General features: G+C 39.0%; 2 protein-coding genes across 5 annotated transcripts in view; both read right to left on the bottom strand.

Moving 5' to 3' along the window:
* The window catches only part of LOC128368517 (microfibril-associated glycoprotein 4-like), an 80,712-nt gene that overhangs the window by 15,640 nt on the left and 51,861 nt on the right, over positions 1-13,211 (bottom strand). The window lies entirely within an intron of this gene.
* LOC128368491 (noelin-2-like) overlaps positions 7,025-13,211 on the bottom strand; it is a 32,097-nt gene continuing 25,910 nt past the window's right edge. For all 4 annotated transcript variants that reach the window (XM_053329330.1, XM_053329322.1, XM_053329337.1 and 1 more), the window contains 2 exons: positions 12,992-13,165; positions 7,025-7,345 (listed from right to left, as the gene is read on the bottom strand). In XM_053329330.1, coding sequence (XP_053185305.1) covers positions 7,025-7,345; positions 12,992-13,165 — 495 coding nt within the window. The remainder of the gene's footprint in view (positions 7,346-12,991; positions 13,166-13,211) is intronic.

Raw genomic sequence — 13,211 nt, 5'->3', positions numbered from 1 at the left:
TTTACGCTACGCATAGCACTCTTCCTCTTTCCTCTCTCTCCCATATCAGGGTTTTATTTCTCAACCAAAGGCCCTAACCTCTTTTTTTTTTTTTTTTTTAATCTTTCCTCGTTCACTTTCCCTCTCCTCTTTCTGTTTCCTCCTCTCCCTCAGGTGGTCTCTTTTAACGGCAGTAAATTATTCATCAGGCTGATATCCGCTCAGGAGAGAGAAAAAAAAGCCAATGGATAGACGGACAGATAGAGATGAATAAATAAAAAGGGTAAAAATGATATATCCGGCGTCTATTTCACGGCAAGCAACATTTTGTGCACAGCGTGTGTGTGTGTGTGCGTGACAGCAAATCCCTGTGTGGAATTCCGGCGGGCCTTCCGGAGGAGTGTTTCCACGATGCAGAAAATCGGAGCCAATGATGGTGATAGATGGAGTGAAGGGAACCTTGCAGCAGGGACTGTGCCAAACAGACTGGGGCTTCGCCAACAGACAGCAGGGAGGTGAGCAAATAAAGAAGACTGAGAGACAGAAGAAGAGCGATAAAAGCAGAGAGGGATGGAGGGAAATCGCAGTAAATTCTCAGGGAGTCTATAGAGTTTGTGTTTGTGTAAGAAAATCCTACAATATGTTCACTCGTGTCAGACAGCGAGAGTCAAAATGTGTGCCAACTTGTTATGTAACTTGTCTGCAAGGATAACATCACAAGCTGCAATACTAGAAATGGACTGGTTGACTCCGTGCAATACGCTGCAATGAAACTACTGTAAGAAGAGTCCATCAAAAACACTAAAGAAAAGTGGATGGATGGGCTTATTTTGTTGTTTGTTGGACCTTTAGGTAACAGAATTACATAAAACTGATTTTTTGGTTGACCATGTGCAATATGCTGGCTGCTATGAGACACTATTGTAAGAAGAAGCCATTAAAAACACACAAAAAAGAGGATGGATGGGTTAATTTTGTTGTTTGTTGGACCTTTAGGTAACACAGATTTACATAAAAACAGACTTGTGGTTGACCATGTGCAATATGCTGCAATGAGACGCCAGTGTACGAAGAATCCATCAGTAATAACATTTTTTAAAGTAGGTGGATTGGTTAATTTTGTTGTTTGTTGGACTTTAATGTAACACAAAATTACAGGTTGGTAATTTTCTTGATAATTTCTTGAGAGGATTCCTGGAAAAGAGCCATGCAATTTGGGTAATTAGAGAAAATTGAGACAGTATTCAATGGGTATACTTAAGATGCTAATCTAGAGTGTATTTTAATCATCTGTCAGTGCACAAGCATTCAACGCAGCATGTATGAAATATCTTACATTAAAAAATGAATATTTACTTGAGTTTCCATGGAGTTGCTCTTCCAAGGAAATTCCTCTTGATTAACCCAACACAGCTTAATAATAAGATAAAGAATATAATACGTGCCTATGTTTCTTATATTTATAATTAGTAACAAATTACATGGTGCTTTCTTCCTACGAAATTAGAATTTCTAAGGATTACAGTTATTTTTACTCAAAGAAGCGAAGGAGGATAAATTCAGTAGCACTGGTGGAACACTAAAAGTGTTTACATGTGTATTGGTAGCTTATCCTGGTTTTAGCCTTATTCTGGTTTTGGCATATAGTGTTTACATGGAACGTGAAAAACCTGGTTATTCATCATATCCCTATACGATCATAACAGTATCTACGTTTCTGATCATTTGCCTGCAGGTGTGCCTTGAATTCTCATCATCTCAGCCACTAGGAGATAGTACAGAAACCTGGATTAGGTATTTAAATGCCACAACAGTATCCTGGTTTCTGTCAAAGTACTCCAGGTAGTATATTCAGGTTTCTCAAAACCAGGATAAGGTGTTTACATGAGCAACACATAACCAGGATGCTAGTGTGCATGTAAACGCATTTGTTATTGTTCATTATTTTTCTCCTTGATGATTAATTGCTGAGTTCAATCTATCTTGAAATCTGTTTTAATGTTGCAACAAAAATGTATTTAAATTTTAGATTAATATACCTGAAATGAATCTGTAATGATGCTGAAAACATTACACGATTAAGAGCTGCTGGAACCAGTGTTTTATTAGCAATTAACAATGGATTAAATGACATACAAATGATGTACATGCTCATGGAGTTGCTCATAGTGACTAACCACAGAGAATTATCACCTGACTCTGAAGTTAACCTCAGCTTCAGGCTGGGTGATATGACCATAAAATAAAATATTACTTTTTTGGATATGAGGCAGCAAGCCACCTGGAGTCTCCAGAGCATTAATGTATTACCAGACTGAAAATGGTGCCTATTCAGTCCAATAAGAATTACTCACCTGGAGCATACGCCAAACAAGGTTTCTAGATTCTGTGTTTTGCTTTCATATTATGTTGCCAACTGAGCATTCACAGTAGTGTTTCTCCTGCTGGCCCCTGCCGGTTCCCGCTCCACCCTTATACTTTACATTATGATGATATCATAAATCTTTAAATCACTTTTCTCGGCTTGAGGAAAGATTTACAAATATAAAACCTCCACGGAGCAAAAATTCATAGTAAAAAGAGTCATAATTGACCTTGTTTGCAGTTCCGAGCATCAATAGTTTTAGAGGCCTGTCTTTTACAGTTCTGGTCTATGGGAGAAAATGCTTTAAGGGCCACAAGGGGATTTTTGACTGCAATACTGTGTATGGCCACTGACTGTCAAAAACACAAGCAAATCATTCAAGTTACTTTTTTTGGCTAAAAAAAAAAGATTGATTGAACATTTTACACATTGTGCAAAAACAAACATTTCGATTGATCAAGTTAATTTGACGTATGGCTCAGTCCTACCTCTCCGCAACATTTTAGCATCTTTCAGCTGATTGCTTTGATTTTACAGCTCACGTGTTTAAAGTTTTGGTTCACATCCCATGATCTCTTCAGGACCATTTTTAGATGTATCGGATAGCTGTTTTGAGTAATAACAAAAAAAAGCTAAACATACAGTGTATGCTACATGGAGTTAGTAGCCCAGAATTGAGTTAAAAAGAGAGTGAATATTGGACTTACGTTCATCAGTGGACAGAAACATGAATATAAAAGATGCTTCATATCAGCGGGATAAATAGGCTACAAGACAGCGTTATGGTGCACTGATATTAGATCTCCATCCTGTCAATATTTGCTTCGTCTTGCTTTACAAGTCTGTACAACTGAGGAAAAAAATCAATCAAACTGCCTGTTTGACCAACAGAATCAGTGAAAATAGGGTTTAGTTGTGAAAAAGCAACTTGTTTTGTTCAGTTTTCATCCACCAACCTATGAATTGTAGCATCACTCTCATATACTTTTTCCTTTCTGTTATCACTGAATATTAAAGGTTGAATATGTAGAATATTTATTAAAAGCTATATATATTTTTTTAAATAATACAGCCACGGGGCGTTTTGAGGGGTACAGAATGAAAGTATTGCTTTTCCATAAAAAAAATATTTAGTCTGAATTATTATTTTTAAAATTTTTTGACGGGTTCGACAATGATGTTCTGACACGTTCTGTGTACATTGTACCAGCCAATTAGCGGCCGGAATTGCGGGTTGCCAGGGTTGTCTGTTGTTCCGGTGCAGCTACTGTAGGCTGGCACTGGGTGAAATGGAGTTGTAAACAAACACGGCCGTGTTGGACTTACTAAAACCAGCGTTTTTTGCTCTCAAGTACAACTTTTCATCACAAAACTTCGAAGGTAAGACAGAATATCTGTTAGTCGCTGTAAATAAGTGGTTGTTTACCTTTGTATGCTGCTGGTTCACTGAGTTTTTAGCGCAATAATAGTGGTACTGTTGAACTCGCCAGGGTCTTAGCTTTCATATGAGATGCTATTTGTTTGTGTACCATGAAGTATCAAAACGGTAGCAATGGAAATGTGGAGAGTAGGTTGACTTTCTGACGCTATTCGGATTTTGATATTTGATCATTAACCTCGTAACGCACGCTGTTCCGTTCACGGGACGGGACGGATGTTAGGAGGTAGCCACACGTTCTTGTGAATGTTTTAAACACCAACCCTTAAACATATATATTCATGCCGTACATTGTTGGAAAGCTTAGATTGTTCTGATTCATTCAAGACCACTCACGACTTATATGGTTGCTCACAGCCGTAATAGTATTAGCGATTAGCTTGGCTAGCCACTCAGCTAAGTGAGAAAAGCTATAATGCCTACATACCTTCAAAGTCTTCTCTTTATCCACAACGATCATCTTATGACACAGGACTTTCTGTACAGCTCGGAATATTTTCCTCAATATGTCCATGTATTTAGTCCAACACGTAATGTAATAACCGTAATAACACAAATAACAAACCATATACGGTCCGTTTACGTCATTTCCTGACCTGCGCGTCCATCTCAGAGTACACGTGACTAGATGTTTACGACCGTGAGCCTCTTCTGCTTCTGACGACACCACACACAAGCCAATCGGTGCTTAGGATTAGGCAGTACATGCAGAGACATTGCTGCTACTCCCACTGGCGTTACAATGTAATGTACCTCGGTGGTTTCAAGTCAGTTACAGCGAGGGTATGTTCGCTTCCTGTTTTCAAAATAAAAGCACCAACTCTATCGTTATGGTTTTCTTAATAATAAAAGGCAACGGGTGTTTTATTTTGTGAAAATGACCGGAAGTGCGTTACTCGCTACGGCTAACTTGAGTGGCTCCGAATTCGCAGGAACAAAACTTTAAGCAGATGTTATTTGGACAAATTAGCGTCACATTGTGGATCTAAAGGGCTACTTTCTCGCCTAAAAAGGTTAGACATGTGGATAAAGTGGTATATTTACAGAGTTAGAGCTAAAATAAAATCCGGCACCGGACCTGGCAACCCGACCGCTGGAAATACTTTTTGGTTGTTGCGACTACGATCTCGAGACATTAGATGGCGTTGTTCTGCTCATTCTACATATTCTACCTTTAATTCATAACCCACAAGCGACTCTTGAGACAATTTCTTTCGAGACAAGGAGCAACTTTATTGAACAGAAACCTCATGTGAACGTACCTTTGTTGCTGTCAAGTAGTTCTGTCAATCAAGTTATTCTTGACGGAGGCGGCTGTGGCTCAGGTAGAGCAGGTCGTCCACTAATCAGAAGGCCAGTGGATCGATCCCTGACTCGAAGTGTCCTTGGGCAAGATACCGAACCCCAAATTGCTTCGGATGATTGTGGCAGCACCCTGCATGGTAGCCTGTCACTATCGGTGTGTGAGCGTGTGTGTGTGAATGCGTGAGTGAGCAGCAGAAACATTGTAAAGTACTTGGGGTAAAAGCCCCATGAGCAATTTATCATTTACTTCTTTTCATTACGACCTTGATGCAAGAAATAAAACCTTGTTAGGGTGTTTATATAACCAGTGTAATTAAAAGAACATTACATTATCCCGGTTGTAATCAACTAATGAAATGAACGGGTGCAGCAGCTTCACACCTGTTCTATCTCGGGGCTGTTGCTGGAAAATCACATAGCCTACTGTACGGAAGAGAAATTCAACAAAGCAGGCTGAGAAAAGCTTTAAAATGCCTTCAAATATTGTGAAACATGTGACATGTGAAAGTTAATTATTCCCTGAGCTATGCAGTTCATTAATTTGTCTGTTTAAAGGAGTTAAATTTGCTTTAACTTTTGGGTAAAACAAAGCTTTATGTAAATATTTCATCATTATATTAATTAAATTTCTCTGATAAAGAAAAATAGGTGGAGGATGAGAAGTCATGTCTGGTTTTCTAAGCAGTGACCCGCACTGGAGGCAGTTAGACACATCATCACAGTCGCCATGGCAACAGAATAGCCATTTGTGATGTTTCCACAATTAGATCCCTACATAGCCAAGCTTCTTTATCATCCTCCATCGCTTTTCATCGATTCAGCGTTTTCTTCATCTCTGCATCCTCGATACCTTGTAACACCCACTTCTTCTTCTTTGTATCTGTAGATCTTTTGTGTGTGTGTGTGTGCGTGTGTGTGTACAGTATGTGTTTTGTGTACCTGTGACCTAAAATGTAATTGTATGTGTGTGTTTTTGTGAGTGTTTTTTGGTCTCTTTATCGACTCCTCTCTGGGGATGTTACCTTCCCCTTTCAGCTCATAATAGCCACTTAAATAATAATGAGCGGGTTAACCTTTGCAGCTGCGTTTGACTCAAAACACTGTCTCTCCTGTGCTCCGTTCATCCATAACACCGCTGCGATCAATCAGAGCCAATGAAAAAGGCATTGTTACACAAAGAAAGCTCACAATTAACACCGATCCATTTAATGATATAAAGAGATCTGTCAATATTTAGCATTAAATATTGTTTACTCTGAGAAACTCTTTACGTTATGTCTCTGTTTTAGCCACTGTTGTGCAGAACACACATGCACAAACGAATACAGACACACAGGTTTGTATTAAAAACACCTTTCCACTCTCCAAGACAGCAGAGTCTTAGTAAAGTTTGACAGTAAGGTTTATTGAATGAACATCCATGCTGACTGAACACGTCCACGATCACATCACAAACCCAGAATATCTCCATTCGATCTCCACTGCCGTCGAGTTTTGAAGAGAGTTGAAATTCAGTTCACGAGTTGCTTTTTCTTTTTTTTTCTTTTTTTTCAACAATTCAACCTCAGCTTCCAAAAATCACTTCAGAGACACGAGTGGAATGAAATGCAACAGAATATGGATTGGCTCAAACTGTCTTGACTTCCTTCTTTCAGCGTTCCTGTAGCAGAGGAGGCAGTTAATTTTCATCTCCACCACGATGAATAGTCCTGTCTGTGACTTTTAAACTTATGTTCGACAGCTGTGTATTATGTCTAGTAATTAGCTCAGTGAGCGGCTCACAGTCCAGAAAACATTCAAATTCAAACACAGACAGTGCTCATTTTCTTTTTTGACGAGTTGGTCATTTTATGTGTGTGTGTTATAAGTTGTAGTACCCTTAAATCTCATCCGTCTCTACTTCCTCTCTCCTTCTTTTTTCTTTTCTTTTTTTCGATCTATCCATCACTCCGGATGACGTGAAACAGTGTGACGTTGTAGAGGACCTGGTGTCCGTTGTTCCAGGTGTACAGTGCTCTCTCTCTGGGGTTGTAGTCCATCATGCTGATGTGGGAGTACTGGTTGTGGAAGGGGATGTCGGTGTACTCGTACGTGGAGGAGTTGGTGTGGTAAGCAAAGTGGACCTTGGCCCCAGCCAGGTGGGAGTTGGTGACGTACAGGGTGCCGCAGATCATGAAAGCTTCCCCTGCGCTGCGTTTAGGAAACCCCGTATCCCAGCTTTGGAGCACTTCCAGTGAGTGAGGGTCCAGACGACTCACCTGAAGACAGAGAAAAAGAGTCAGTCACTGAAAATACTTTTCAAAACATATTTATAATCTATCAAAAACTGAGCTGCTGTCATGTGAGATTACTGGTGATCATTCTGTCTTTATAATCCCACAATGGTTATTAAATTGAATGTAAAGAGGTTGCCTAGACAGTAACAAAAATGCATTTAATCAAAAACTGTACCTAAAGAAGATGTATCATGCATATTTCCAGGTCTATATTTATATTCTGGGGCTCTGCTGGAATATCTTTGCATGTTTTACAGTTTTAAAAAACTCCTTATATATCTGATACTGGCCATTTATGGAGCCCCTCTTTCCATCCTCTGACTGAAACAGGTCGTTTAAGCTCCTGTCTCTTCAAGGCCTGCTCTTAGGGAGCCCACCCTGTTCTGATAGTGGCTCCGGAGGCTACATAAACAATCAGGGGCTGAACCACTCTTAAAAAATACCTTGCCACCCAAACTGCCACCCAACGTTTGCGCAATCTAATTCAAATAAATATGGATATGAAAAGTTGTGGCTGGTTGGAAGTTTACAGGAGTGAAACTCTGATGCCTGAGTATAGTGAATGCAGCAAGAGATGATGCTCCCTGTAGACTCTTATCAGAGCCATGTAGGCAGCCGCTAGCCGTCCCTGCAGTGGGAAACAACTCCCACAGCTTCTCTCGGTCCTGGCTGCACACAACAACTGCTGATGGCTTTTTTTTTTTCCTACTAAATGTGTTTGTCAGGTTGCCAACTTCTATGCGTAGGAATACAGAACGGCCACAGATGGACAGTGGTGGGGTTGCTTTGTTGAAGTGTGTTTTGTTTTGTAACTCGTGTTTGATTGTGTGAAGGACAGATTAAACCTGCCTAAGCCCAAATATTCACCGGTGATTATGAGTCTATGTCTCCAGACTGCCTGCAGCTACCGACATCTCTGAAACTGCTCATTCAGCAGACGAATGTCCAAATTTTAGATCAGTCATGTAAGTGTAACATACAAAAGTACTAAAATCAAAAAACTACATTAGACAGCAATGTAGTGACAGTTAAAAGATTACCTGAGAGTTTGCACTTGCACCACTTTTTCAGATTGAAGCTCAGAGAAAAGGACTGTTGCCGTTTGAAGTTGGCAACATAATGTGTGGCTTCATAGAGAATAAGTGACACAATTGGTGAATATCGTCTTTATATGTACTGTAGGTCTCTATCTACGAGCCAATTTAAACCCTTAAAGAAAGATTGCATTGATGTAATTACTTGTTCACTTTGAGTCTTAATTCTGACATTTGTTGGGAAACACTGAGAGGCAGGCAGGAAGTTGAAACAGACAGCAAGTGGAAAAACAAGGTGTATCATTAATAATGAAGGAAAAACGTCAAGTCGCTCTGAATCATGTTCGAGATACACGGGAAAATGAAGAGGAAGGAAGGGAGACATCACCTGTTTATTTCTAGCAAAGAGGACACCAACTAATGAACAGAGATACACATCAGGAGAGCTGGTGATAGAAAGAGAGCAACAGGGAAATGAAGAAATGGAAGGCAGAGATGACCTCGGAGATTGACAAGGGGGGGCATGACAGAGATGAAAACAGTAATGTGTAATTGAAAAAAAAAGATGCCACCTTTAGATATTTCTATTTAATACTTTAGTCATGTAACACAATAATGTCATATTTTTCATGTCATATATGAGATTGTTAGCAATTACATCAGCATACCTGCCACCTCTTACAGTTTCCATGCCACCCTTTTACAACCCCTTGGAATATTTCTTTAGCTCTGCAAACAGTATAGCAGGATATCACTTCTTTCTCTTGTCCTTTACTCAAAATTGAAATATCTAAAATACATATGTACATATCTGAGCTTGAATCCGATCCAGAATATGCAAGTGGACAATGCAAACAACCCATGAAACAACCTGAGGCAACACAGCAAACAGCAGTTTGTGAGCATTGCTGAAAAATCTCACATCTTTTTACAAGTAGTTCTTAGACGTAAGTGTTCAGAGCAGGCTGAAGATCTGGCTTTTGACTTTCAGGGAGCATTTTTACATGCAGTATGTTCACCTTGAGTTTTGGAACTTGTTTGTTGACCATGTTTGACATAAACATCCAACATCATATAACAGAAAATAAAGAAAAGAAAACCACAAAAAGCAAGATATTTCTTTAAGTACAGTTTTGATGTACATTTACTTTTCATTTGATGTCATTCACTTTTACTCTACACTTCATTCAACACTAAATTAGTTACTTTGCAGATTTTGATTTTATGTTCAATATATTTATCAGTTTACAAAATATAAATGAGGTATTATATTATTACATATTAAAGTCAATAGCACAGTACAGAAACAGTGTCTCTGTAAGATGGTATACTTTTATAATATTCTACTACATAAAAGAAATTCTTAATCTTATCTCTAAAAAAGTTTGTTTGTGTTTATGTAAAACACAGATATTGGCCAATACATTGTTAGCGGAAAATCCAGTATTGTTCGGGCCACAATATACAAAAAATTACTGTAATTTTCTCTCTAGTTTCCATCCTTTATTATTCATTTTTATGAAATTGATTTTTTTTTACATGTTTTTTTAACAAGCTTTCAGCCTCTTACCTCTCCCTTTTTTAAATTATATTTATCACAATGTACCATATTGTGTGTAGTAGGTGTGTGTTTGTGTGTATTTATTTCACACATTACTTTAATATTAATTTAGTTACTAAAGCATTATTTTTACTGGATAAATTCACAATTTTTAGGTATGAAGGTGTACTTTCACACTGCGGTGTTTCTTTTTTTAATTGAGTAAAGAACCTTTTTCCACCACTGGTTGTCTCCCACTCTGCTGTAAATGTCAGACTGACAGCACTACCAGGAAAAGCTTCTATTGTTGTGAACGTGTATGAGTGTTTTTTTTTTTCTCTCTGTTAGGCTTCAGATTGAAGGTCAGAGTAGATCAGTAAATGGAGTGCTGGAGCACCGGGGAAGAAGTGCTGATCAACCTATTTAAAAGTTTATGAAGAAGTCTTTTTGGTCTCCTGTGCAGCTTTGTGGTTCACATCTTCCTCACGGCAGACACTTTATGTAAGAAATGAAAAATTTGATCTACTCTACTGCTTCATTGCTTAGTTGAAAATGTTTTCTCCAACTGCTTTTTAATATTTTTAAAGCTGACTCGTTTTATAACTGGAACGCTATAAAAGGCATCTTAAACACTGCTTAATGGCGTCAAACAACATATTGTGCTAAAAGGCTGAGGCCAAAGCTACTGAAGCTGCATGTCCCTGATAGAAACTCAACATCATCACAAGTTGAGGATCCATAAAGGAGACCTTGAAATAAACAACACTGTTCTTGTATTGCTGTGTAGAAGTAGTAGACCTCTATAGTGGTATTATAAGCCAAAAATGAAAAAGAAAAATATATAAGATCATAGTGTTATTTTGTTTGTTTGCTTATAGGTTACATGTAGGTTTTTTTCTTTTGCTATTAGAGAAACAACTTTTAGGGTGAGGACTAGCTGATGAATTTGTCAAAGGTAATATCATCTGAAGCAGGATTACCTGAGTGTAAACTAACATTAAGGAGATGGACAATGGACAAGACTGCTAATGCTTGCCTGAACACTGATATCAACCAGGATTGGATTCTTTTGTGTGTGTTTGTAACCTGTAAACCCACACACTAATCACCAAGAGCTTGCTAATGGGGGAAGATGTTGGATCTCTGTGAATTAAAGAGGACAGTCCAAACCTGCTCGGAGTGAAAAATGACCTGAAATAACTTCTGTTGTGTTTGTCTACATAAAACATTTTGACTTGACTTGACTTGACTAATGTAGTCAGTTAATGAATGATAAGCTGTTTGGCCTTGGAGGTAATGCTTGATTAATACTTTAGGCATTAAACTGGAATTGCTATTGATTGCATCTTGTATTAGTACAAATTTAGAAAAAAACACTGTTTAATATTCGCTCTAAGGCTGAAAACAAAGACACCACCCTCTTCTTTAAATGCAGAGAAGCACTGCTGCTCCCGAACACACCCAACCAGTATGAGAAGAAATCCAAAACCTGTTCAGTGGTGCTGTTCATCAAACTCTGTTCATGTAGTACGCAACCTGTAGTTTTGAGTACAGTAGAAGTTGTGTAGGAACCAGGCGGGGAGTTCTGGTCTTCTGAAATGAAGCCAACGCGGAAGTAACTTAGAACTGCATTCTATCAAAAGGCCACCAGGGGGCGATCGTTTTGGTGTCAAAAGGACTTCTGTCTCTATACAAGTCAATGGAGAATTCACCAACTTCTCACTTGATTTCTAACCTCAGTAAACGTTTTCAAAATGTGTTTATGGTCTCAATCACTAGTCTAAAGCCTTCTTCAATGCAGAATGATGTTCATTTGTGACATTTTGGCCTCCCTGATTTTATATTTGATGATAAAGCAGGGTATGCATTAGGGCGTGGCTACGTTGTGATTGACAGGTTGATTGCCCAATGTCCCCGAGATCCAGCCCTCGCAACCTCCCCACTCCGACGTTGGCTCCGCCCATGGCCATATAAGTAGAATCCATGTTTTTATTTTTCCCAGCATGCACCTGAAATTTTCAAGATGGCGCTGCCTAGATTCGAAACTTGGCTTCCGAGCAGCAGTCCACAAACCAATAGGTGACGTCACGGATGATACGTCCATTTCTTTTATACAGTCTATGGTAGGAACCGGCTGTCATTTTATTTCATTCTGCATTTGTTTTCTCCTGGGTTTGTTCTGTCAGTCAGTTCAGTTTTAAAACTTAGTTTGAGGTGTAGTTTAGCTTTTGTTCCGACAAAATGAGTTTTTGTTAGGGTTCGGGTTAACATTTAGCTTCTGATTGCATTTTTAAACTGTTGGACACAGCCCGCCTATAGTTGTTTTTCCTTGTTTCCAGTCTTTGTGCTAAGCTAAGCTAACTGGCTGCTCACTCTTGCTTAAATCACAGACATGAGAGTCGTATCAATCATCTCACCCAACTGTCTATGCAGGATACCAAATGAACACCCACTAAAGCAACCCACTCTCCTTATTTGGAGAGAGGTTCCTAATAGTCAGCTGATGTGCTCACCAGCAACTTGATTAGATAATGAAATGGTGTTTGGCTGTTGGCTGCACCCTCAAACGTTTCCTCTGTTGCTCTAGCCAATCAGATCAAGGTAAATCAGTCACTGTGATCCAGATTTTAAATGTTTACCTGCAGCTACATATTTTTTCTCTCTACATCAATCTTAATGTCCCTTTCCCCCCAACAACACCGCTTGTCATCTAGGTGTAGGCAAGGTACTATAAAGTACACAGTAATACAGAAAATGAGCTGCATACTCTACATTAAATCATGTTATCACGAAAAACTGCAATACACACAATATATTATATTATATTATTTAATGGAGCAAAGTGCCTCTGTCAAGGATTTTTAAAAACTGTGAGTTTATGACTCCTGGAAAGTAAAGTAAGGCTGCTGACAGCTGCAGCAACAATACATCACTGTTAATTATTATTATTTAAATGTCTCATATTCAAATGCAGCAAGATAACATTTATTTCAGGTTCCTGTTTTATTTTATTACAATAAGAGCAGAAGACACAGACAGACATGCAGACTGTACCATTATGTTTCCAGCGTTTTGGATGGAGGTGTAGACGGCCCAGAGTCCTGTCTCATCAGCCATGAGGTCGATGTCAGAGGATCCTCCCCAGCTGTAGGGGAAGGTGTTGTTGTATCCCGCTCCACTCAAGCTACGCTGGACCATCACGCTGCGAGAGCGGAAATGGTACTGAACCTGGAAAGACAAACATCTCTTGTTCAAGTCATCTGATTATCAAACA

The sequence above is a fragment of the Scomber japonicus genome, chromosome 2, assembly GCF_027409825.1.
Source record: "Scomber japonicus isolate fScoJap1 chromosome 2, fScoJap1.pri, whole genome shotgun sequence".
Classification (NCBI taxonomy): domain Eukaryota; kingdom Metazoa; phylum Chordata; class Actinopteri; order Scombriformes; family Scombridae; genus Scomber; species Scomber japonicus.
This window is presented reverse-complemented; position numbering and strand designations above follow the sequence as displayed.